Source organism: Nelusetta ayraudi, unplaced genomic scaffold, assembly GCF_046127955.1.
Source record: "Nelusetta ayraudi isolate G7.1 ecotype Tasmania unplaced genomic scaffold, CSIRO-AGI_Nayr_v1 ptg000004l, whole genome shotgun sequence".
NCBI lineage: Eukaryota > Metazoa > Chordata > Actinopteri > Tetraodontiformes > Monacanthidae > Nelusetta > Nelusetta ayraudi.
Genome location: NW_027466054.1, coordinates 16,604,480 through 16,630,463, shown reverse-complemented (window position 1 = coordinate 16,630,463; position 25,984 = coordinate 16,604,480). Strand labels below are relative to the sequence as shown.

General features: G+C 45.5%; 1 protein-coding gene across 1 annotated transcript in view; it reads left to right on the top strand.

Annotated features, from left to right (window-relative positions):
• cnnm2b (cyclin and CBS domain divalent metal cation transport mediator 2b) overlaps positions 1 to 25,734 on the top strand; it is a 31,106-nt gene extending 5,372 nt beyond the window's left edge. Inside the window, exons 2-8 of the mRNA XM_076038623.1 lie at positions 16,067 to 16,210; positions 16,975 to 17,112; positions 18,389 to 18,558; positions 19,358 to 19,451; positions 20,179 to 20,241; positions 23,213 to 23,391; positions 24,459 to 25,734. Of these exons, the coding sequence (XP_075894738.1) occupies positions 16,067 to 16,210; positions 16,975 to 17,112; positions 18,389 to 18,558; positions 19,358 to 19,451; positions 20,179 to 20,241; positions 23,213 to 23,391; positions 24,459 to 24,767 (1,097 nt within the window). The 3' untranslated portion in view covers positions 24,768 to 25,734. The remainder of the gene's footprint in view (positions 1 to 16,066; positions 16,211 to 16,974; positions 17,113 to 18,388; positions 18,559 to 19,357; positions 19,452 to 20,178; positions 20,242 to 23,212; positions 23,392 to 24,458) is intronic.
• The last annotated feature ends 250 nt before the right edge of the window (positions 25,735 to 25,984 follow it).

Sequence of the window (25,984 nt, the reverse complement as noted above, 5' to 3'; positions counted from 1 at the left end):
GTTGCAGTTAGGATGCAAGTCAATCACAAGTTCCATCGTAGGTCCAGAATCTGTCAAGTCTAATGGAAATAGTGGAAATAAATATTGGTAGAAACCTGTGTTAACCTAAAATTGGACACAACCTTCACATAGATGTCCAGACTGTGTGACAACGTTCTTTAAAAATGCATTTAACTGCTGATGAAGACTACGTATGGACTATGTTTTCCGCTTTGTTGTTGTTTGTTTATCTATAGAATGAACACTGTTGTTGAATCGTAAATGGTTAAATGTCCTTCTCACTCAATGCTAAATAAATAGCCAGAATATAGTTTCCATGCCAGGGTCGAAGGGTTAACGTAATGAAAAAGTCTCCAGATAAATTGGAGATGCACTGTATGTGGTTGACTTATTGGTTTGGTCTGGATTGAACTCTTGAGTTTGTTGTGTTAGAAGACTGGCTTTTGAATTGGCCTACATTCTTCAGATTCTGGTTCAACGTGGGGTGTAGGCTTTAAATACCCGATTAGTACAACAGTTGAGGAGTGTGAATCGAGGCGCAGTGCATTCCCAAAGCCCGTCTGATCTGGCATTATGACTTTTGCTTTACATCTGTTTTGCCCTGGGCGCTTCGGACTACTTATTTAACACAAAGGCAAAGTACAGTCCGTCTGCGGGAAGCGTGTGCTTTGCTGCCTTGAGACACGTATCTGATTGGAGAAATCCTCCAAGGTGAAAACATATTGCGTGTTGCTGAGTCTCTTAGGGTTTTATGTGCGACAAGCCTCCTGCTTTGGTTTTTGCTCCAAACCAACACCCGTTGCAGCGTCAGACTGCTGACGTAAATTTGGCATTACTTGAAAAATACTTCAGCCTACAAACTCACCCCACTTGGCAAACGAGAAGCTGAATTAGAAAACAGAATGTGCTACTTTTTCACCCAAACAAATCACCAGCTCCCTGTTGCAATGAATTTTGTGAAACCCCACCCCCTAAGTGCAAAATGGGTCTTTTTCATGAACGGACATCTTTTGATCAGTAACGTTGTATTAAGGAGTGTTGCCCTGGCGTAGATATGTCCTTGCTGATCAGCATGATTCTTTTTGGATCAAGATTTACTTTTTTTGCAGGGTTCACACTGCAAGCGTCAACCTGAAGTACTGACTGTCAGGATTGAGAATATACATAACATACATCCAGCCTATTCGACAGTTGCTGACAAGTTCATCATCAGCATGTCTCTGATTCACAGTTCAACTACTCTGATAGGCATCATGACGGGAAGAAATACACAGCTGTGTTTCGCTTAGATGGCTTCAGACCACTTTGTGCATGGAAACAGCAACAGACCCAAATGGGAATTATTCATAGCCTTGGCTGTGCCCAGCAATGTCACCAGGGATTGTTTGACAAATGAGACAGAACTTAGAATCAGAACAGTCTTAAAGGCAACATGTGGCAGAGTGTCACTAATGTTTGGCCTAGTTCTGTAGTGGCTGCTGTCTCCTGTCAGACGAGACATTGGCAGAGTCTCAGCTTGTAACACCTGCATCCTAAAATATGTCAGAAAATGTCCACGGTACATTTTAACTCTTCTGTGAAGAGGAGACACTTCCTCTTCGCTTCCCTACTTTGTAGGAGTGTGTCTTCCCACGGCCTTGGGCGCATCCTGTTAAAACTTTATCTCACATTCGTTTTCCAATGTATCTTTTTCAAATTTGAGTCCCGGCCAGTGTGAATTCTTTTGATCAGAACATTTTGCTTTTAAACATTTTTAAACATTTTTGTTTTGTGGACTTGCTTTTGTTAGTTTATGTTCCCCTTGGGGAAATAGTTTCTCTATATTTGACCCATTGTATTCATAGTTAACACTAACTATACCTGCTAGGTACAGTGGTTTGTGGAGTGCCCATAGGGCCAGTCAGGGCTTTAGGGGCCTTGCTCATAGGGTCCTTGCTCACAGGGCCCTCTATGGTGGTGATAAGGGTGGAGACAAGCAGTAGTCAGCCAAATCTCTTGTTGTCCAATCACAAGTTTTGCTTCTCCAACCTCTAGACCACCACTGACTCTTTGATGATCCAGCTTCATCCAAGGAAGTCATGTGAAACTGAGGTACTCATTTGGTACTGGTAGATGTCTGGTTAGTTACAAGGCCTACTGACCTTCTTCAAGTTCAAGGAGCAGAGTTGATTTTTGGACTGATGAATCTCCCACTCTACCATGATATTATCATGTACTGAGTTACTGGTGGTACATAGTCGTTTAGCATCTTCCAGTTCACCAATCATGTCACAGGCCTAGAGCTAATAAGTGGCAAACATCATGGTGTTACCCTGCTGCTGGTTTGAAAAATGTGGATCATCTCGGCGGTTGATCCTGGATTGTACAACCAAAAACTTAAATCATGGTATTGGCTTATCATGCCTTTTTATTGTATTGTGAGGATCAGTGTTGAGTAAAGACAAACTCTTTGTCTTCCTACATATCTGCCAGTGTTGGTACAAATGAAAAAAGAAGCCATGACAGCACAGTGTTGACACTTGTCTGCTCTTTCCATCTGCCATTTCTGCCAGTGTCTGGTTGTGGCTGTTCTCTGCAGAGAGGCTTTGGAGCTTGTGTTTGGGATGTAGTTAGGGAGCCGAGGCTGCCTCCCGCATGTTACCAGGGATCTGTAGCTATGCACTACTGGGGAGGAAAATTTGCGATTACACAATCCAGAATGCAAACGGCTCCGTCGCAGCCTTTAATAAGCTGTGTCCCAAAAAACTGAAACTAGTGCCACGTCTGTTTGTTTTTTATATGGGATGGCCAAGGTGTTGAGATAGTAGCTTGATCGTAACCGACGCTGTCGCTCAGTTACTAGACTTCCAACCTGACTTCCTGTTCGCAGGCGGTACTTCTTTCAGAATGACACACAGTGTTCCTGCTGTCCCACTGGTGTTTCATAAAACACATAATGGGTATTACATATTTATATCACACCTAATATTAAGCATTTTAACACTGTCGACTTCATTTAGAGTTATAATTGCTGTACTGCAGTACAGATGCTTGATATGAATCTTTCTTTAGCTATGTAATACTGAGAGTTACCTCCTTTTTAAATACAAGTAGTAATATGATAACATACACTGTGTGTAAAGTGTACTCTTTATGTTGAAAATTATTCAACTCACACTTTATTGACACCTGATGGTGAGAAAGGCTTAGGCTCAATGCTAGAACAAATAAAGTGTCCTATATAATGGAAACAAACTTCACTTCAGTTCATCCCCTGAAAAATGTTTGCCTTCTATTTGCATGTTGTTTCCTGTATAGTCTAAAACAGTGGACAAGTAAATAATAATAATAATAATAATAATAATAATAATAATAAATAATAATAAACTTTTATTTGTACAGCGCTAAATCACAACCAAAGGCGTCTCAAAGCGCTTTATACAATCAGAGAGAACCAACCGGGCCCCCGGAGCAAGCAAGATGCGACAGTGGCTGGGAAAAACTCCCCTGTGGGAAGAAACCTAGGGCAGAACCAGACTCCAGAGGGCCATCATCTGCCTATGAGTAGTTGGGGTGAAGTAGAAAGATAGAGGAGAGACAGAGAAAGAGAGAAAGGAGCAGAGTGAGCCAGGGTGGCAGACAGGACTGAGTGAAAAACAGATACACCAACTAGGCAAAACGGATATAAACACAAAGAATAGGAAATAATTCAAGGCTGCTGTCCATGTGGAGTGTAAGTGTCCATGCTTTGGAAGGCAAGAGCCTAGCTCGATGGACAATCTGCCGATAGGACAAGTCCAGGTCTTAAGCGTGGTGGTGGGATGAAGCGATGACAGCAAGACCCCCAGGACAGCACAATCCAGCTCCTGGCGCAGTGGTCATCACCTGCCGGGGACACAGAGACTGCGGCAGTATCATGCATATCGAGCATACTGTACAAAGCATAATGAGAGCTTGGACAGAGTGGATAGAGTAAAAGATTGATAAGTAAGAAAATTAAAGAGCCCAAAATAGATAGAGCGTCACCTTCTCACCTCAGCCCGCAGTAATAGAAAACAAAGTTGGATCCATATTTTCTCTGTATTTTAATATTGTGAGCCATTAAAAAAAAGAAGAAGCCACGTTCCCTTTTGAAGTTTGTTTGGACTGCAGTTATGTATTTAAGATACTATCACGGCGGTATAGCTGTTGGGTATGATGTCATCTCTTATGAAATGAAAGGAAATTGCTGCCATTAGTGTGTCTGTGCGATGGTCTGCAGGGGCGAAAGGTGACGCAATGCGCTGCCACCGCCTGGATCGCCGCGTCTTTGTCGACGGAAACCTTTTCACACGCTGAACTCCCGAACTCCTCATTCATCGTATGTGCGGGCACACCTGCAGACATCTTCTGTAACCTTGCAAGTTTTCAGGACGAAGGGGAGAAAAAAACCCAGAGAAAACCCAGGACCCATTTAGACCGAGCCTCATGGGAGGACGGAGGAGAAGCCAGCGGAGCTCCGAGACCAGAATCTGTGCAGAGCCACTTGCAGAAGCAGAGCCACTTGCTTGCAGCGAGTCCTGCCTTCCCTCCACCCCTTCCCCCCCTCCCCTCTCTCCCTCCCACATTCCCTCTCTCCCACTTCTCTCCATATTGTCCTCTTGCCCATTTCCCTCAGTGTTATAAATTACAAACGACACAAACCTCCAGGCCTAATGCCCCGCTGTGGATGCCTTCCAAGCTGCACTTTTCCGAGAGCCAAGAGGCCGGCTTCATTGATAACGCCGGGCACACTGTCCGGCTCCCCATTGGCTGGCAGGCAGAGGAGCCCCAACGGGCCCTTCACAGTCCCGAAAGACACCAGCGCTTTTTTCTTTTCCTTTTTTTGTTTTTTTTTCTTTCAGCAAATCAGCTGAGGTAGCCTGCTTTTCTTAGTCTTGAGCAGAGTGGAAGTGTTTCGTTTTTAGGTGGCCATGTGAGACACATTAATAATGAACGATAAACAAAAAGGAACGCGCACACTGACTGGAGGCCCTTTTTAATTATTCATGACAGTGTCGACTTTGGGTGGTCATGGAAAATGGAATCAATGCAATTTTGTAAAGTTTTTGGGGGAACAATTTAATAGAACGCTCCTGTAATGTTTGTTCCATTACACAGTTTTAGGGCTGCTCGATTCAGCTCAACTAGATTCCACTCGACTCTGCTCGACTTCAGTCATTTTCCCTAAGAATTGAGAACTGACTGAAGTCCAGCAGCATCTTTAAACCAACCTCAATGAGCAATTTGGAAAGTTCCTCATAATGGACTGGACCACAGCCTAATAAATGACATGTACTCAGTGCTCTTGTTATTGGTTGGTTAGTTGACAAATGTGGCAGCAGTCGTCTCGCTGCAAGATGATTGGCCCCAAATCTGAATTTTATTGAGGGATCACGAGAAGGTGTCACCAGTTATTACTGAACTGGCAACCGCGTTGCTCTTGTAATGGTTATTTTCTATCTGGGATGGTTTTGAAATAAAGTGTACATCTGGTCTGATACCAGGAACCAGGAATCAAGAGGGTTCATCCTCTTGGCTGGAGAACAACATGTTCTGCTGTTTAGACCAGCAGAATCTCAAATCTAGACGACTCACCAACTGGGTCTTCAATGCGACACCCTTTTTTTTTTTTCTGCAAATACATTTTAGATAGATAGATATATAGATACTTTATTTGTCCTGTAGGAAAATCTGTGGAAACCTTTCCATCTGCACTTTTCACTCAACCCTAGTAAAGACTTCCCACTGTAATACCAGTATAAATAGAAATATAGGGCGTTTAGACGTGCAGCAATTAGTTTCGCATCTTTCTGCTGAAACCTAGCAACAGGTCCATTTTTAGGTTGTGCAGTTCTAGCGTGCTCGCACTTTTTTCCGCTCTCACGGTGTCTCCCGACTAACAGCGTGAGGAGAAAGCTGCTAGTGGAGCCTCGCTACGGTCTGCACTCTGCAGGCCCCTGCCACTGCTCCGGCTGACTCCCCAGGTGACCCAGATCCAAGCTCCGAGCCTTAACCCTGTCCACAGCCAGCCGTCCAGCTGTGGGACGGCTTCATTTGTAACATCGTTCCCTCAAAAAAGTCCTCATCTTCCGGTGTCTTGTCGAAGGCGATGGTCACAGCCTTCGTAGATAATTAAGCTGCAGTTTGCAATTCTGTTCAAACTTCCTTTGGGGATCAAAGCAACGGAAGAAAGAGACATAGTTTGTTTTTTTTTCTATTTGCACCGACAAGCGAATGATAAGATCCCGGAAAAAAACTAAAGAGAGTTCTTTCAGTTTCTTCACAAACATCCTGGACTGAAGGAGAACCGACCACAATTATATGGACTGGGGTCATTGCGACCCTCGCTAGACATGTTTTCTCTTCCCACTGTACAAAAATTCAAATGGTCATAACAATTCAGACAAATAATCACATTTTGGAACATATTAAACATTTGGTTGCAAGAATGAATGAATTCAAAACATGAATTGGCAACACCGATCTGCAACGCTCGCCCTGCTGATTTTGTAGGTCTTTGGTGCTGAAGTTGCGACTCACACATGCTTCACACGGCAGCACATTCTGGGTTGCATCTTTTGTGGTCTATGCGTGATCAGTTTTCTAACAACAGTACAAAATGGTTAAAGATCCCCCTGAGTCACAGAGCAGAAGGTGGTTTATCAAAGCAGGGATCCAACACAAGGCGCCTCTTGCCAACACGTTGGATATTCCTTCCAAAGGGTTCAACGACAATCTGCTGAAGCCTCAAATTCCCTCGTTTGCTTTGGGGACTGAAAGCAAAAGTTTGATTTGCGGGAGGCAGAATAATCTGGTTTCCCGTGCAGCCAGAGCAGACAGTTGCTCACGCCTGCTGACGCGTGTGGTCAGGTTTCAATATCAGTTTGAAATATCCGTAATGGAGTGCATGCAGCATGCCGATGATTCCCTCTTTCCTCGTTTAGACCGACATAAAAAAGGAAAACATGGATGCAAAGTGCTCATGCCGGTTCTGTGCTCAACACCCCACATTCTCCAGGCTTATTGCACAAAGTGTGGGAGCTCTTTATTGAGTACTTAGCTCATTCTAGCTTTAAGGATTTCGCCCCCGGCTAATTGTTTTTATTGAGGTATTAATTATGAGTTTCACAGCTCTAAGTACTCTGTGTGTGCAAGATTTGCGTGAGTTCAGGTGTTTAACCAGCACTTAGTGTGTGACAAGTGAAGCGTTGGACCAGTGACTGGGGCCGGGATGGTGCCACCAGGTAGATCCACTTTGACGGCTCAATGTATTTTCTTATTTAGGTTCAATACATTTTGAATTTGTCAGTGATTTTTTTTTTCTTTCTTTTTTTGTTGCAGCATCACGTTTTACAGTATGGGCTTCAGATAAGGGATTTAACCGGATATTCAGTGAAAGGCTGTGTTAATACGGACTTTTATCCAAAGCTCTTTACACTTTGTTCTTTTATTCACTCATTTATACATTCACTCTCAACCCCGGGCCACTGACCCGGCACAGGCTGCCAGTTTTAACAGTATCCTAGTGCGCGTGTATGTACTTGAGTATACTTAGTGTTTTTTCATTTGCGATATATTGCATAAAGTATCTCCAGGTCTACACTGCAGTGGAGTCCCCCACAAGACACATGCAGCCCTCTTTCATAGTTTCATTCGGGTGAAAGCTGGAACGTTTAGCAAGATCATTTCCCCTGCGATACATCAAGGACGAGTGCTAGAATTTGGTTTTGTCATTTTTCCTTTTTAATGTTAACAGGAAATCAAAAAAATCACCAGCATTTTCTTTTGTGTCTGACTCATGAAACAACACTTTTTGAAACACAAATATTTTAAAATAGTGTTTGAAATTTTGTACGTTTTAAGGGTCGTTTTCTTCATTAGTGTATACTGACATTTCATATTGCCTATCGTACTCTTAGAAAACAATGAATTTAACGACAGATCACAGGATTAACACCTTTTGCTGCAGTGTCTTCGCACATTCTTTGTCATTACCTGAAAATGCCATATGTTTTTTTTTTTTCCCAACTCTCTGTGGCTTTGCAAACCTATTCATTAGGCTCAAGTTTAAAGAACTTCAGATGGTTAGTTACAGTGTTATGAATACACAGCATCAGTGGACTGGCTTAGTTTCACTTTCTCACTTGTTCTTACAATTTACCAGGTCTGAACCCCTGAACTGCTGCTCCGTGTTTGATGCCTCTGGTTGAATTTCACTTTAGATCCATATGGCAAAAGATGACGACAAAAACAAAAACAGCCCTGTTGTCTATTGTGCCAATCTGACAGCTCGTCCTCCGACTTCAGCCTCGCTGCTTGTTCTCACCTCACATCTGCAAATTCAGCCACTGGTCCTTTGGTCCCGTTGTCGCGTTTGGCCGTGAAGGCAAGCAACAACGCAGTCAACAACTTTGTGGAGGTAACTGGGGTAATGCATGGAGGTTAAGTCTGCTCTTAGCCTCTAACCTTCATTAAGGAGCCTTGGTCACAAGATCACTCTGCTGCTACTAGCCAGTGGTGTTTTACCGAACACACGCACACACACACACAGAGGAATACAGGACAGTCGCGCACAGACACACACGCACGCACGCACACTGCTGGAAGGACATTGTTATTCATTCAGAGAAGCAGCTTGCTGTCATAGCTGGCTACGTTTGTTGTTGGAAGGTCCCCTGGGAGGAGATTCCTTTGGGCCTCAGTCATAAGGAGAGGCTTCAATGGGAAACCAGTAGGGACGGATGAATGAGACCGTGGTCAGGTGCTGCTCTGCTATGCGAGTGTTGCAACTGCTGAATGGTGAGAACATGGCAGTCAACGCAAGCCGGGCGTGTTTCCGGTGCAGAAAGGGAAAGAAAACGGTGCCATCTGCGTTCTGATTCTCCTGTCTGTCCAAAAAACACCACTTACTGCTTTTAATGCGCACTGCGTTGCTGCACAGAAGCGTGAAAGTATTTATTTTAGTCTCTGAAAAAAGACATATAAACACCTCTTTTGTCACATCCAAGAAGCCGACTGATCGATTTTGGTTGATCAGAAAATGCCGACGACCCCTTTGTCATTTGGGGTGATCAACTGACTGGCATTGTGATGGACTGGCACGCCATCCAGAGCGGCTTCTACCTTTGTGCTGTCAAAGAGAACTGGGAAAATCCACCACTGAAGGAGAATCAACGGAGGAAGATGGTTGGATCTTCAGCTGCATGTGAAGACGTGATAAACAAAACACACCAGCCAGGTTGTGAGGACCTGCAACTTTAGACGTCTAATTTCCTCAAGTTGCACTTTCAACACAGCCCTCTCTCATATCTAAGACTCATTAATGAGTGATAAAAGATTTTAGGGGTCAGGGGGTGGTTGCAACTATAAGAGGTTTTATTCTTTTTTTTTCCCGAATCCCTCAAATCCCTGAAATTATCTGCGTGACGTCATTTGTAGGATTTTCCTCCGAACTTTACCAAACGGCTGCTGCGCTGCAGCTTTACTTCCTGCAGTTTGTCCCCTCATCCCCCTGTTTTTTTTTTTTGTTTTGTTTTTTAACAAGGATGCGGTTCAGAGCTTTTCACTGATGTTTCCTAAGAGTTGGAGAGGGAAAAAAAAAACATACTTGTACATATAAACCTACCGGCATTCCATGCATCTCCAGACAATCCGTGCTGCGCTGCTGCGTGGCATACGAGCGCAGGCAGACTCTCTGTTTATGTAAATGAGATTTCAAACAGCCAACATACCATTACTACCATGAGGGCAAAGTGTTTGCCCGTGTTAATGGAAAAATGGGTCAGAATGGCTGGAAACTTTCTCCGGAGATAGATCACTTTTTTTTTTTGGAGGGGTTCCCATCACTTGAACCTTGCACTATATTTGTCAGTGCCCAAATATTAGGAGAAAGCAGGAGGGGCCGGGGGCGGTGGTAAGACAAGGAGAAGGTCCACAACAGATACTGACCCTTCATACTCCCACCCCCAAACCCCCCAGCCTCACCAACTATTTATAGAGGGAAAAATTACGCTATGGAAAAATATGACAAAGCTACATTCCACAAATAAGCTGGGAATGGTGGAAAAGAGCGCACGGCGCGGTCTCTGAAGGCCTGAGTGAAGGTTCTCAGGCTGGGCCCGCTGGGTGGGTGGATGGATGGATTGGTGGATGGATATGTACTGGACTGAACTGAATGGACTGAACTCAATTAAAAAATTTAAATTTAAATTTGGGGATTATACTGCTTGAAATCCTACAAAAAATAAAGTGTTGGTGTTTGTGACCAGTCGTAGATGTTTCACTGAGGTGAGCAGTGGGTGGCGCACACATGTTTTATTATTTCACCATTCCGCTTGTGTAGCTTGTGATAGTAGTTGTTACTCTTTGTGGATGTTTCCGCTCCAACGTGGCATTTATGGCTGTTCCTTTATTGATTGACAGGAGGTCACTGCTCCACCTCGGTCCAGTCCGTCACCTCAGGCTGCTTTGGTCCAACGCTCTCTGTTGCCACATCCTTTATTTTCCCCCTGTTACATTAATTTAAAGTCACTTTTGCAAACTGACTTTCACTTCTCTTCATCAGATCCCGTTGTTGCCGCTCACTGTTCACCTTCAATTTTTCTTTTTTTTTTAATTTCCGGGAATTCCATCAAGTGTTTTTTTAAGGGTGTCTTTCTGTGTGAACTCAACTTGCCCTCAACCCTTTGGTGTTGGGTGGTGGTGGGTGCAGATCTGATCGGTTGATTAAATGTGGAAGTGCGTGTGTGCACAAGCGCGTGTGTGATTAATCCACTGCTTTAGTACAAATAAGAGAAGGTCTATTCCGTTCTTTCTATTTTGACATCAGATGTTTGCTGTTTTTCCTCTGGTGTCCTCTGGTCTTTCTGCCTAAACGCTCCACATGATACTTTCCATCTCACAGGGACTTTAAGCGCCGGCCTGCAGGACGGCTCACAAGTTTATATGTATCTTATTTGCCTTAGCTCATTTGGTGTCACTTGGCTTTATACAATCAGTAACATTCGCAGGTCTTTGGTGGTCAAGAGTGGATTTTTTTCACTTAACCTGAACCTCAACTGAAGGTTACGCTACAACGTGCTTGTTTTTAGTTGTTGTGCCAGTTCTGTGGTAGAAATCATCAATAGGTGTATGGTGTTAATATTTATTTGCCTTGCGATTTCTGATGGTATTTTGTGGTCCTGGATGGTGAATTGCCAGCTTCCTGTTTCCATGTTGATGAATTTGAAAGAAAACTGATTCTCTGAAAACTGAAAATCTTCTTTTTTCTTCCACGGCAAAGTGATTTCTTTTTCTGACTCAACATCAGTACAATTTGTGGTCAATAAACTACTTGACCAGCGATTTGTGTTTCAGAACTTAGTAAGTCTTTCAGTTGTTTTTTATTAAAATAAATAAATAAATGCTTGTTTTCATTAAACGTTTATTTAACTGGTGTTTGTTAATTCATGAAATTTGAAACAGCAACAGCACAGAATGTGTTTTGGTCCCCGACGCTCTTCGCAGTCAGATGAAGTAGTTCCTGGTACCTTAGTCATCTGCTGCTTTGTTGTTAAGGGAAACAAAATAATCCATGGGGCACGCGTGCGCGTGTGCGTGCGTGCGTGTGTGTGTGTGTGTTGACCTCTTACTGTAACAAATGTAAACAGAAAGTGTGGGGTTTGCAGGTCTAATGACTCACCACAAGTCTAATGACTCAAACATTCTCAGAAATGTTTCAAGAATCCAACATGAGAAGTTTTCCCGGAAAAAAAAAAAAGAAAACATTCCTGTGTTTGACCGAGACGAAATGCCAGATTAATTGAGAAAATTAAAAGTGAATTGACCCCCTCCCCCACCTCCAAGCCTGTGTGCTGCACTACCCAGCATGCATTCTGCCTGAGCCCAGTCAGAAAGCCCCAGATGTCAAGCACCACTGGTGGCTTACAGGACCCCAGACGCCTGGTCTTCAGTGGGACACGCTCTCCGCGTGGCCAGCTTCCAACTTTCAGGCTCCAGAGGGTCAGCAGCCTCCCCTCATTACCTCCATTCCCCTTTTAGAAATCCCAGTGCTTTAACAGAAGCTAAGAAGCCATGAATAAACAGCCCGTCATTGTCTAGTAATATATTTATGGAAGACAGAAGTTTGTCTTTTTTCCAGTCCCATGTGTGGTATTTTGTCTTTGTGGGAAACCAGAAAGAATGCACTAATCTTGAGAACACAACACACAGCCAATCTACTATATGACAGTGTGTGTGCGTGTGCATGTGTGTGTCTGTGTGTGTGTGTCAGTCAGACAGTCATTAAGAAAATCTGACCCAGAGCATCCAGAACATAGTGTCTTCTGTAATGGTTTTACGCTCACTGGCCACTTTGGTAGGTTCACTGTTCATTTTTTTTTTTTTTTTTTTTTTTTAACACAAACCGCTATTCAGCCAACATGTCTGGCCAACGCACAGTCTGCCTACTATCACTGCTAAAGTTATGTTAATTTGTCAAAGTTGATTAAAAAAAAGGGATTTGTGTATATGTGCTGTGTGCAATTTCAAAGAAAATACCTGAAGCATTTAACTCCATGAAAGGAAGAGACCAGAGTTTTGGTCTCTGTTTGCCACAATGTACCAGTGTCTTTCATTATTCGAACCCAGCAGAAGAACCCAGAATAACACCACTGGATGGTAAATGTTTTGCCACGTGTCAGTGAACAGTTTGATGTGTATCATGTCTGTCCTTTGATTCCCCCAGAAAGTCCATCCTCTGCTCCTTTTGATGGTCGCACCTACAGAAAGTTAGTCAAGTCCAGGAACCCACCCCTCTGTGATGTCACAAAGGGCTCTGATACCCCACTGACCTGGTCTTTCCTGGGTCAGTGTTAGCGGCTGGATTAGATGTCTATCCATTGAGAATTTTTGCTCGTTTTTTATCACCTTCAATCAATCAATCAATCAATCAATCAATCAATCGATCAAACTTTATTGAGTACAACAACACATACGTTTCAGCAAGAAGCCTCAGCTGATGACATTTTGTATGTGGCTACAAACAGAGGGCTAAATGTGCAGTTTTCCTTCACCTGTCCAGGTGACTGACATTCCCAATGTACTACAAATACTGATCACACTACCTGAATATCTACTGCGCATGTATCTGAACCATTTCTATAAAAAAATGTACCAAAATTCCAGACCAGTGAGCGCATGGTCGCTCTTGTCCTGTTTGTGGACTGGAACTCTTGGTCTTTTTCATTTCAGCCTGAGGCTACAGACTCGAAACCAAACACAGTTAAACTCAGTCAAACGGGCCTTTTTTCTCCCTCCGCCTCTATTTTTCTAACTCGTGACCCCTGCGGTCCCTGTCAAAAGCTTGTGCGACGGGTCAGCTCTAATGGTTAACCCCAAGTGCAGCGCGGGGCTGCGGAAAGTGTTACCGATGTGCGCAAACATCCCAGTGAGATTAGTTTTAACGGCAACTTAAACGAGCTGTGCCATCAAAGGCGTTTTGCCCCGTTTGTGTGTGTGTGTGTGTGCCTTAAGCCATGTCCTACACCTCTTATCAGCTGGCTTGCTCAGAGGTCAGAGGTCAGGGGGTATGTTGACACATTGGTTGTTCTTCTGACATTCACAGCAGTTCGTTATACCGAGTGAAGAGTCGAGGTTTTTGTGAGTCGTCCTTCCTGTGTTGGTCTTAGTCTCTGGTTGAGTTTTGACGAGACAATGAACTCACCTGGAAAAGATAAGGCACTACCAAGTTTTGCTGGCGGCTCTGACATAATAGCCGTCGTCTGATCTTTGTTTGTTAAGCAAGTTCGCAGGGTGCTAAAAGTGCAACTGCATCAAAGCAAGACCACTGGCCGCCACCCAAGAACCATTCACATCCTTGGAAAGTGTTTGGACAAACGAGTTTGTCACATTCAAATTGTACCAGTTGGATTCTCGTTAGATTCTATTCCTCCTGCGGTTCGATTCCTGCTTCCTTCGCCAGGTGATCCTGGTTCTTAGCTTTGGGCCAAGTGTAGAAGAATGGGATGGAAGGTTTTCAGGACGGAAATGTCAATCTGAGTTATCCATCTGCCTGTCAAGTTGGTTCTTCTCAGTCTCTGTTCCCGTCTGGTCCCCAAGAGCCAAGCAGCACCCAGTGCCTGCCCAGAAAAACCTCAAGGAGCAAAATCTTCTGCCAGCAACGTGAGAATTTAGCGTTAGCATTATTGTCCCAATGCATCCTCACCATGGTTCTTCTAAGCCAGCCTCGGTGTCCCATTGCCCGATGTGGAGACAGCTAGTCACCAGTGTGAGGCAGGAAACCTAAATGACAAAAATGTTAGCAAACTTTTACTTGCACGACTCCAAGTCAATCTTAACATGGACCTTTTAAGGCTTTGTTTTCTAAACTAACTCAAAGCAGAAGTTCAACTCTGCCGTTCATCAACACCGTCTTTTCACCAGTGATCTTTCACTCTGTGATCTGTGGTGCTAATGTTAGCGAGCTGCTGCTTCTTTCATCATGCCGCGCTTCAGGCGTTCTTCTTCTTCCGCCTTCAGGAAGCAAACTTGAGGCGCCACACCAGGCCTGGCATAGGAACTACATCGTCTTCAGTCGTTTGCAGCGTCTCCGTGTAAATGGGAATTTTTTTGAATACGGATTTGTGTAAATGCGTTCTTTTTTGGAGAGCGCTTTCGAAAATGTGCCATTTCAAAAAAATCTGTCTCCGTGTAAACGGCCCCTGAGTTTGCGCCGGTGTCGGTATCACACTCGGCCTCCGAGCAACCTGAGAGTGGAACCTTTGTTTGTACACCTGATGTGAGTGGAGTGGGTGCCATTAAAGAGGAGGAAATGAGCATTGATCCGGTTTGCTGCGCTGACCACTTCATTTCTCTCTCGCTCCCTCTCTATCTCTCTATCTCTCTGTCTCTCTATCTCCCAGGCCCTCCCTCTCTCTCTCTCTCTCTGGCAGTCCGAGGATAATTGCCTCCTCAAGGACGTCCCAAGTCCTGATCACTGTGTTTGTCCTCGTTAGACCTCCCACCCAGGCCCTCTTTGAAAGGGCTGTGCTCACCAACCAGTTCAAATTAGGACCATCGTGTTGTCTGGACTTTGTTGACTCACTTCCGCTTTTGCCTTTTTACATAATTAATAACCGCCGTCGGGATCGACCGTCTCAGTCAGGCAGCCGATCCGCAGGAGCCGCACCGTCGATCCTAACGGATTTTCTGGAAAAGCGTTACTGCTGCGTCGGAACTCTGTCAGGCTCTGGAGCTCTGCAACGTCGTTGAAGCCACTGTGAGCTGCAGAGCGATAAAACTCTGCCGGTGCTTTCTGGCCCGCACCACTGTACCCCAGGGTACAAAGCGCACGTGTGCAGGTGCGTGCACACCCCCCCCCCCCCTCCGCTAGTCGCACCCTGCGCGTCCATCTGCATGCAAACGGCCCGCTTCGAGACAATCTGATCACGCGGCCTCGCCCCGCTCCTCGCTCCTCGGCTCCGCTCAGCTCGGTGAGAATATCGCCGGGGCGGAATGGAAACTTCATTTTGCAGGGGGCTAATATTAGCCCGGGCCTCTGGAAAATTCCTTTTTAAATGATCACAAGCTGAGAAAAGGCAAAGAATTTGTTTAGCGTTTTGCTTGACAGTATTTTTTTCCCCCTTCTTCTTCTTCTTCTTCTTCTTCTTCTTCTTCTTCTTCTCTGCGTGCACGACGCAGTTTATTTCTCTTTATTCCACATGCGGCGGCTCACAGGAGGGTCCTGGGAACGTGAAGGCAGCAGCGGGGAGGTCGGCCGGGGGGCATAAAAAAAATGATGACGGAGCTTCCAGAGACTTTGTGTGTTTCTGTCTGTAACTTCTGACACTTCAATCACCAAGTTCTCCTCCGTTTCTTATTCTGTCTTGACTTTCTCACAGTGCAGGTGCTTTTTCCGACAATGCTCACCTGTGACGCGAACTGGCTAATGCTCAGAGGATGCTAGCTGCCCGTTTGCTCCCTTGACCCCCCACCCCCGCTCCCCATCCCCTGCCCTGACCCACTTTTGTTATCACAAAGACGACCCCTAACTTTTACAACCCGTGTTTGCTTTGTATGCTCGTAAAAGGAAAATCCCACCTGGCCATAGTTCAGAGGGTGAACAACGAGGGTGAGGGAGACCCTTTCTACGAGGTGCTGGGAATCGTCACCCTGGAGGACGTCATCGAGGAGATCATCAAGTCGGAGATCCTGGATGAGACCGACTTGTACAGTAGGTTCTAGTTCTAGTTCAGCTGTAGTTGGAGACACAAGAGGCACGAAAGAAAAATCCCAAAAATAATAATAAAAGTAAAGAATACTGAATTTATTCTTGCAGGTTAAATCTTCTTCTGCAGTCACTCATGCAGTTCACCCAGGTGCCATTGACTCTGGGAGCACCACCTCTAAAAGTGCTCGATAACTGTTTAAAATATATTTATAAACATGTAATAATACATTGAAATTACGACTTAAAGGAAGAGGAAAATATGAAAATGATATTGTGTGAAAACTCAAAGGTGTGACTTTTGGGTTCATGTAAAGTTGAACAGTTTGGACACTTTGTTTTTTTCAATGTTTCTGAGATATTTTCTGAAACTAATCTTTCCTATATTCAGCATGCTTGTTTGCTACTTTGCACCAAGTCACTGGACTTTTCTATTTTAGTGACCCAGAATGGTATTGAGTAAAGGCCTGCAGACATGGAATACCTACCTCTTTATTTGTTTTCCCTAATTCATTTGGCTTTAAACAATGCTAGGAATGTGCTAAGCTAACAATGAAGACCCCTATAGCGCTCTTTATTTCTAAGAAGAACGCCGTAGTATTTCCAGAAAGAGCAATAAACTTTGGGTACCTCAAGTTTAGCCAGCCGGACACTTCGCTAGATTCTTACGGGGCGACGTGGGGCATATTTTCACTGTGGTGAAAACAAACCAAAAAAACAAAGGTTTTGGTTCTGGTTTACAACTTTTTTTTCTATTTTTTTCTCCTCAGCTGACAACAAGACGAAGAAGAAAATCACCCATCGGGAGAGGAAGCAGGATTTCTCGGCCTTCAAGCCGGCCGACAATGAAATGAAGGTTAAAATATCACCTCAGCTTCTGCTGGCTACCCTGCGTTTCCTAGCAACAGGCAAGTGGGCTGCGTTGCTGCTTGACTTCCCCCAGTGTGCTCTCAAGCCCTCACTGTGGGGAAAGTGTGTGTGTGTGTGTGTGTGTGTGTGTGTGTGTGAGGGGGAGAGAGAGAGAGAGAGCTGTTTGTGTGTACATGTGCCCGTACGGGCTTTGAGTTTGGGCAAGTGGCTGCAGGGAGGAGTGAGTATGTGTGTAGAATGAGTATCTGCTGCTGTTTGTGTGTTTGTGTGTGTGTGTTTGTGTGTGTGTGTTTGTGTGTGTGTGAGAGAGAGAGAGAGAGAGAGAAACAGAGAGAGAGAGAGAGAGAAGGTGGCAGGGCTCTCGGGGAGCATGGCACGGGATGTCTGTGCAGACCACGGTGACGATGGGGAAGAGGAGGAGGAGGGGGAGGAAGAGGAGGAGGAGGGGGAGCCCAGTCGCGTCTATTTGCTTGCGTGTCATGCGCCGAAGGTTACATGTTGGGTCTCAGGCCTGCAGCTTTAAAAACACCACCCTGTTTGCTTACACTCGCTCCTCGGTGACATCACGTCCTGCATTTTTGGCCCATTACTGTCGTTCTCACACAAGTCGCCATACTTTGCCTAAAATGTGAAATATTTCGACCCCCCCACCACCACCACCCTCCTCCGCCTTCCGCCCCCCCCTTGGGACAAGGATTTCCGAGCGGGCGGTGCAAAACAGCCACGTCTCCAGGAGCGGAGCAGCAGCAGCAGCAGCAGCAGCAGCAGCAGCCGTGGTCTCGCTGCAGATGGATTTGCTCTGGAACTTTGACCTCGCAAGCTAAGCGTTGATTAAGTTCCTCCAAAGGCTATTAGGAACTCTTAGTTCCTGGTGGCGGAGCCAGCAGCCAGCTGATACATGTCACTATGGCCGAGTGGACGCGGCTGATTGGCCCGTCGGGTGACTGTGGCCGACCACTCACACTCTGGAGGCGGGGCTTGAAACTTTTTAAACACGCTTTTCCAGTGCAGCTCTGCTGGGTGTTTCATTTGGATCGATGCAGTAAATCACGAGGAAAACAGGCTGTGAAAGACTGGGAGAAAAAGTTCTTGTTTGAGGAGCGTATCTCCAGATGCCTCGTAGATGGTTGGTTTCACTGTTTGAATAGTGATGCAGACCCTTTAGAGATGCATTGAATAAAACAAATAAGAAGTTAATCAGTGAGAGAAAAAAACATGATCTTATTTTTTCTGCTTTAATTCGAATTGAATTACAAAGTCGGCCACCGATTTCACCTACTGAATACATCTCTCTCATCTTTCACGTTGTTTTAGAGGTGGAGCCGTTCGCCCCGGTCCAAATGTCAGAGAAGATTCTGCTGCGCTTGCTGAAGCACCCCAACGTCATCCAGGAGCTGAAGTACGACGAGAAGAACAAGCGGGCGATAGAACACTACCTCTTCCACAGGAACAAGCCGGTGGATTACTTCATCCTCGTGCTGCAGGTCAGTGAGCCACGCCGGAAACGCCACCGAGAGTTCGGCACTGTTTCACTGCTGCCGGGAGACATCCTTCATGCCGCCAATGCAAAGGACGACCGGTCGCTATTGCAACAGCTGCAGCAAGAATAAGACAAGACGCGCTTGGATACTTGTTGTTTGTCGTTGTTTTTGTTCACTCTATCCGTGTTTTGTGTCAAAAATATTTCCCTCTTTCAAATCCTTGACTTGTCCCACATTTTCAGAAAGGGTGCGCTACAATCAGCCCTTTGTGATGTCACAAACAGAGAGGCGTGTCATTTAGCCTCGTGACGCTGCCACTTTATTTTTATTCAAACGTGAGGGAAATCGAGCAATGCATCAAATTCTGCAGGTCGCTAAACCGACCCCGTGTGTTTTGGGTTGGGTTTTTTTTTTTTTTGCAGGAGGCAGAAAACAGAAGGCAAACAATGTGGTTTTCTAGAGATGTTTTGGACAATGAGTCAAAATATCTTTAAGGAACTCTGACCGTCCCGAAAGACTAGGGACTCCTGGGCCACTGTATTTTGCACTTTCTTAATATGATCCGATTCATTTTATTTCTTTGTTTCCCCCCCACCAAATTTGCTGAATGAATATCTCATAGAATAAAAGAAAAGAAAAGGTCCTGCGAGGAAAACTGGAGATGAACTACCAAGATTGAGGCTAATAAAAAGATCAGGGCTAAAAAGATCTGCCGATGGTGGAAGGGCAGCAAGAATTCTGGTTCTGGATTGTGCAGCTGACCGATGAGCCGACAGTCACGTGACTCCGCCTGTGTTCCCAGGGGAAGGTGGAGGTGGAGGCGGGGAAGGAGGGGATGAAGTTCGAGGCGGGGCCCTTCTCCTTCTACGGGATGATGTCCCTGACGGCGCCCCCAGGTGAGCGCTCTGCACGTTGCAAATTCCACTGTCGGATGACTCACCCACTCTCGCCTGGACTTTCTTGCCGCTCTGCACTTGTTAGTGTGACGCTGTAATATTTTGAACTTGCGAGCCCCCCCCCCGCCCCCGCCCCACCCCTCCCTTCCTCCCCCCCGAAAATCCTGCGGAAATGCGTCAGAAACCAGGTGGTGTCACCCGCTCGGCGTGATTAAGGGCCTAGACGTTCCCTCCTGCGACCTGCGGTGACATCATCAGAGAGCGTCAGCGACTGATCCGCTCAGTCCTCTCGGTTCATTCATAAACTGGAGTACTATTCTCTCTCTCTCTCTCTCTTGCTCGCTCTCTCTCTCTCTTTTTTTTTCTTTGTCCCCTCCAGTAATTCTGACTCTCATGGGTATTGAGAACTGAGAGACACCTACTGGTGATAAGTGGAATTACCACTCTGCTCTGTGATCAGTTGGTGGGGTGGGGGGGGGGGGGACACAAACAAACAAACAAACAGTGGAGAGTTTGGCTTTAATTTCAGTTTCACTTTGAACGCTGAGCCATGCTGAGTCATGCCTTTCAAAAGCATTGCGTCTCTGTGCAGATGTGTTGATTATTGATGTGCACTGATTCTCTCTCTCTCTCTCTCTCTCTCTCTCTCTCTCTCTCTCTCTCTCTCTCTCTCTCTCTCTCCCTCTGCCTTGTCTTCTCTCCATCTCTTCCATCCTTCCCCCCCAAGTGCCTCTGTCCTTGTCTCGCACATTTGTGGTCAGTCGGGCTGAATCACTGGCAGGTTCTCCAGGTACTGTGGCCTTTTCTATTATATGTTTTTTATTGACTGCTGACACACACACACACACACACACACACACACACACACACACACACACACACACACAGAAATTCTTGTGTGTCAGATCAAGTAGGTTCCACTTTGAAATGATTTTCGGTGTGTAAGAAACACTCAGTTATGACTTCACACTTTCAGCATTTGTTCATAAACATCTTTGAATCATCTACAGACTTTGGGTTTGTTCCTACAATTACACACTGCTAGTAAGGTGTTTATAAACATGGCTCCAAATGTTTCTCTTACATCTATTAGCCATATATCTATGTGTGTTCATACGTCGTCAATGTTGAATCTAATGTAAAGCATTTATTTTAGCGTGCTGTTACCAATCAATAAACCATTTACAACCAAACATTCACACAGACGTTAACAACTTCACCAACACTTTATCAACTCTGCCAAAACCTTTGCGCTCTTTGTGTGTCGACTCGGGGCCGAACGCGGTTTGTGCAGCGATCGGAGGGCAAAAAAGTGGGAGGAAAACAGTCGGGGATGGAGACTTAACGCCCTCATCCCCTCGGCCATTCGTCAAGTGGCTGAATGGTGCTGGGAGACTGGAGGCCCCCGGAGCCGAGCCAGGGTCCGCCCCCTTCGCCCCTGACCTCCGACCCTGCCGACTGCGTAAACAAGACCTACAGCTACAGCCCCCTGCTGGACACCACCGAGCGCACATACGAGCACACGCATGCACACATGTGTGTTCACGTGTGCGGGCGCACACACACACACACACACACACACACACACACACACACACACACACACGTGTTTCCGGAAATGCAGTTGAACAAACACACTGTCCTGATCTGCAGCGGTGACCGACCGTGCACCTCCCAACTGATTTATTTTTTTATTTATTTATTTATTTTCAGTTTGCCTTCTCCCTCCCCCCCGTCGTGCACACATTGGCCGTGTGTCTGCGTGCGCTCACGAGCTGTGTGTTACCAACACACACGTCGCCGTTCTCTGTTGTGCGTCGACCCAGCGGCTCTTGCGGCCCCTGAATAAAAAAAAAAAAGTGGAGTACTAATCTGCAAAAGTTCACATGCCAGGTCTTTGGCCCACTGTGCTCGTGCACATGCGCTCTTACACACACACACACGGACGCACACACGCATGCACACTCGCAAACACACAAACACTCAGGCATATTCCTACATGGGATTACATACATTCCAGTCGGTGTAGTAGCATTAGCGTTGGCCAAGCCGGTTCCACTTTGTTCTGTGTGATTTTCTCTCAGCGTCTTTAAGAAGTGGAAAACATAATCTGGCTTTAATTAAAAAAAATTAAAAAGAAAACACACGGGTACATACGCGCGCGCACACACACACACACACACACACACACACTCACACAGGCACGCGAGAACAGGGCAGAGTTCTTCTGTATGGCCGCCCATAACATCACTGGGGACCTGGACACCGCCTGTACAACATGAAAGCACCCCCACCCACACACACACACACACACACACACACACACCCCTAAAGCCGTTGGTTGAAATTATATTTCCATACATCACAGCAAGGATCCGCGCTAATATCGGATTCTTGACGTTGAAAAATGTCACCCAACAATACCCAACTGCTGATGAAGCTGTTAAGCAGCTCACCGGGCTGCAGGGAACATTGTGAAGTTCAGCAGGAGCATCGTAAAGGTCGCGTCATCTGTCCTGAGCCTGCAAATTAATTGGAAATTAAATATCTATAAGTGTATATGTATATATATATACATATATATATATATATATACATATAAACACATATATAAAATTCAATTTGGCTGCTGGACTTCAGGGTCACTAACTGCGTTTCCATTAAAGTTTTTCGCAAAATAAAAGCGATATTTCAATATTGTGACAAAGTACAATTACGATTTGCAGGTGTTTCCACTGAATAGTGCGAAGCGCATAAGCCGTAATGCTCGTAAGCTCTCGTACCGTGAGATCCCACTTTGAGGAGGATGGAGGTAAAAAACATTTTGCCATAAATTTGCGTTTTGATGTTGTTTGCTGTCAAGAATGGCTGTTATATTTTTCTCTTTGATGACTTGTAAAAAATATTCTCTTTCCTCCTCCGTCCAAACATAATGCGCCATTTTTACTTGAAGCGAACTGGTCACGTGACCCCGTACGTCACGTCCGATGACGTGTAAATGCGAAAAAAGTGTTTCCATTGCACTTTTGCGATATACCTCTATATCGATACGTCTGCAAACCACTCCATGAGAACATAACATTTTTTGAGCGATATTTGAGAGGTTTTCGAGGTTTTGGTGTTTCTATCATCAGATTTTTATTGCGATATTTAGGTTTCGCGCAATTCTAAGGATGATGGAAACACAGCTACTGTGGACCGAGGTTTTTCATGTCTTAGGCCACGTTCTACACGCGCACTTAGAAGCAAATATCATGACCACAGTCAAAGTCTTAAGAACGCATCTTTCAGAATTTACCAAGTAATTAAAAATACACCGAATTATTCCAAAAAGTCTTTGCCTGGAATTTATTTTAACGTACACTAGTTTAGGTCTGATGGTGCCTGACAAAGAGATACAGATATTTTGTTCCAGATAATGACGGTATCATCTGCAAAAATAAACACGCTGTGAGAAAGTCTTTTCTCTTCATTATGGGTTCAAAGTGTCCAAATGGAAACTAAAAATCAGGATTTGTGTGTAAATTCAAACCCCCAGCTGGCTAAAAAGAATTAAAAAAAAACTTAAGGGTTAACAAGATTTTAAAGGAGACAATTCTGCTTTACTGAAATTTGTAATGTTTGCGTGAAACTTAACAGACGGATAAATGTCTAACGTTCACAATTTCATTATTTAAACTACATCTAGATATAGATTTTTGTTTGTGTGTTATTTCTCACATTATTTTAACATGTGCGTGACTCACATCCATTCCTTGCAGAAAACAAATCCCCTCCTCGGCCGTTCGGACTCAACCACTCAGACTCTCTGAACAGGAGCGATCGCATCGACGCCATCACGCCGTCTCTCGGGAGCAGCAACAACCAGCTCAACTCCTTCCTGCAGATCTACGTACCCGACTACTCTGTCCGAGCACGCTCAGACCTGCAGTTCATCAAGGTGAGCACTCGCACCAGGCTAATGGCCACGATTGAGTGATGTTGGGTTCGCTGAATCTTCTGGATCACTCACTGGATCCTCCAAATCCACGAGTCAGTGTGACCTGAGCGAGCTCATCAACGTTCGTCAACATTTTCACTTAAACTTAGCAATGTTTTTACATTGACAACGCCTCACCAAAGTATAAATATCGTTGGATACGTCTTCCCTTGAATATATATATATATTTTTTTTTATCTTGTATTAGTTAGGGTCAGCACTAGTCTGACAATATGCTAATTTATGGGAACTTTATCAATTTCAATACATTCAGATGAAATGTTACAAAATTGTTAAAACGACTTCCTGTCTACAAAATGTTGCCCCCTGTTGGTTACTTTTGCGGATTTCATCTAAACAATGAAAGAGCGCAAAAGTAATTTTTATCAGTGTCTGAATCCCAAACCTGACCTGTTGGAAGTGTTGACCTGCTAAAGGCTGAACTGGTCTTTGGTTTCAACCCAGTTGGCGAACTCCAGCCTGCCTGCCGCCTGCTGCGCCACTATTCAGCTCTCCAAGGACCTTTTTAGGTCTTCAGCTCACGGTTCAACACACTCACACGTTACTCGACTCATCCATGCAAACCAAACTTCCTAGAAGAGTCGAATTGCTTTACACGAGCCTATTTGTCTTCATTCATTCATTCATATGCACTTATATTATTGTATTTATGGGCAGTGTACAAAGCTTTTATCAATATAAAAATCGTAAATCAGGCCAAATATTACACGCTGGACCTTCAAATACAGAATGTTAATACTTTTGCCACCTTTGGTGTTTGACGTAAAAGCTGTTTGCGACTTGTGTTGTATTGATTGTTGAAGCTGTGTTCCAACTGATATCACCCCTTCAGCCCCTAGCATTGAGGTTGAGGCCTCAGGAGTGGGCTTGGGATGGGGCCGCAGGCTTTCCCAGTCCTGAACTGATGTTCAGTTTCAGGTTCATGTGTAGGGATCAGCTGTCAACAAACAATTGACCCCGTCCCAATCTCGTCCCCTCCCCCACTGCTCCTCCTTCACCACCACCAGGTGACTCGTCAGCAGTACCAGAACGCCGTGATGGCGTCGCGCATGGACAAGACGCCGCAGTCGACGGAGAGCGAGTTCACCAAGATCGAACTCACGCTGACGGAGCTCCACGACGGAGTGGACGGCCCCGCCGTGGTCTCCCACACTGCCGGCGGCACGGGCGCCGCCCCGGCCGTGTCCGTGGTGGTGGCCAACGAGACGTCCCACCTGCTCCACCAGCCACAGCAGCAGCAACAGCAGCAGCAGCAGCAGAACTGTGTGGGCCTGAGCAGGAGCAACCACAGCGGCCACAACGAGGGACCCATCTAGCCTCTCGCCAGGGGGACAAACAAAAAAAGGTGGAGAAGCAAGACCCTCCACCCTGTCTCACGGACACACACACAGAGCGGCGGAGACGACGATGGTAGTGATGGTGAAGATGATGATGATGATGATGATGATGATGATGATGATAGAGATGGAGATGAGGGAAACGTGGGGAAGTGGATGCAGCTGCAGCGAGGATTCTGCTGCCGTCAGTAGCACCCGCCTCAGTCGTGCCAGAGCCTCAAGTGGAGCGGCGGGGCGGGTGGGGGGAAGGGGGAGGCGAGAAACTCCTCCCCCCATCCTCCTCCCCCCCGTCCCCTCCAACTCTGACACCAGCACCCGAGACTGAGCTTCTCTTCTGGGACACTCTGCTGCTGATCAGGTGACCAGGGAAGGTTCCTGTTGCATGACGCAAACAGCCTGTCATCCTTTTCCCACTTACACACTCACCTATACACGCACACACACACACACACACACACACACACACACACACACACACACACACACACACGCACACACACAAACACGTAGTAATAATAAACGCAAAAACGGTTTTGTTCTCAGGCCAAAGACTTTGGTCCACCCGTACGACACTGGACTTCAACTTCCTCCTCTTCTTCTTCCTCTTCTTTTTTATTCCACTGAAACACGCTCAGACAGTCATACTTACCAGACACAAACACACGCACACACATAGCCGACTCATCTCCCCCCAGCTGTGCATCTTTCAGGGAGGCTCCGTCGACTGTTGGTCCCGTCACTGAGGGTTGAGAGCCGCGCAGGCAGGAGAGCAGCGGTTGGTCAGAGACTGCACCAAAAAACGCTTTTTCGAAAAGACACCGTTTTCACCACGAACCAAGAATGTTTTCCTGTATTTATTTATTTTATAATATTGTATGTATATATATGTACGCTCGGGCGACACAAACCTTGCATACTGAGCATGCGCACTGGGGCGGGACGGGGGTGGGGGGGCAGTGGGGGTAGGCGCACAGAGGTGTCTTATCGAGAGAAAAAAAGGACATGCTGCATCAATGGAGACGAGAAATCCATTCATGTAAATGAGGAGGGGGGGAGGGGGGTTATATTGCAGATACAGTGTGTATATTACAGATCTCGTTATTTTTACTATTACCTTTAAAAATCAAGCCTATTGATACACTATGTTTTCCACGTTTAGAGAGACAAAAAGAAATCACGCTATTGCCTTTAAGATA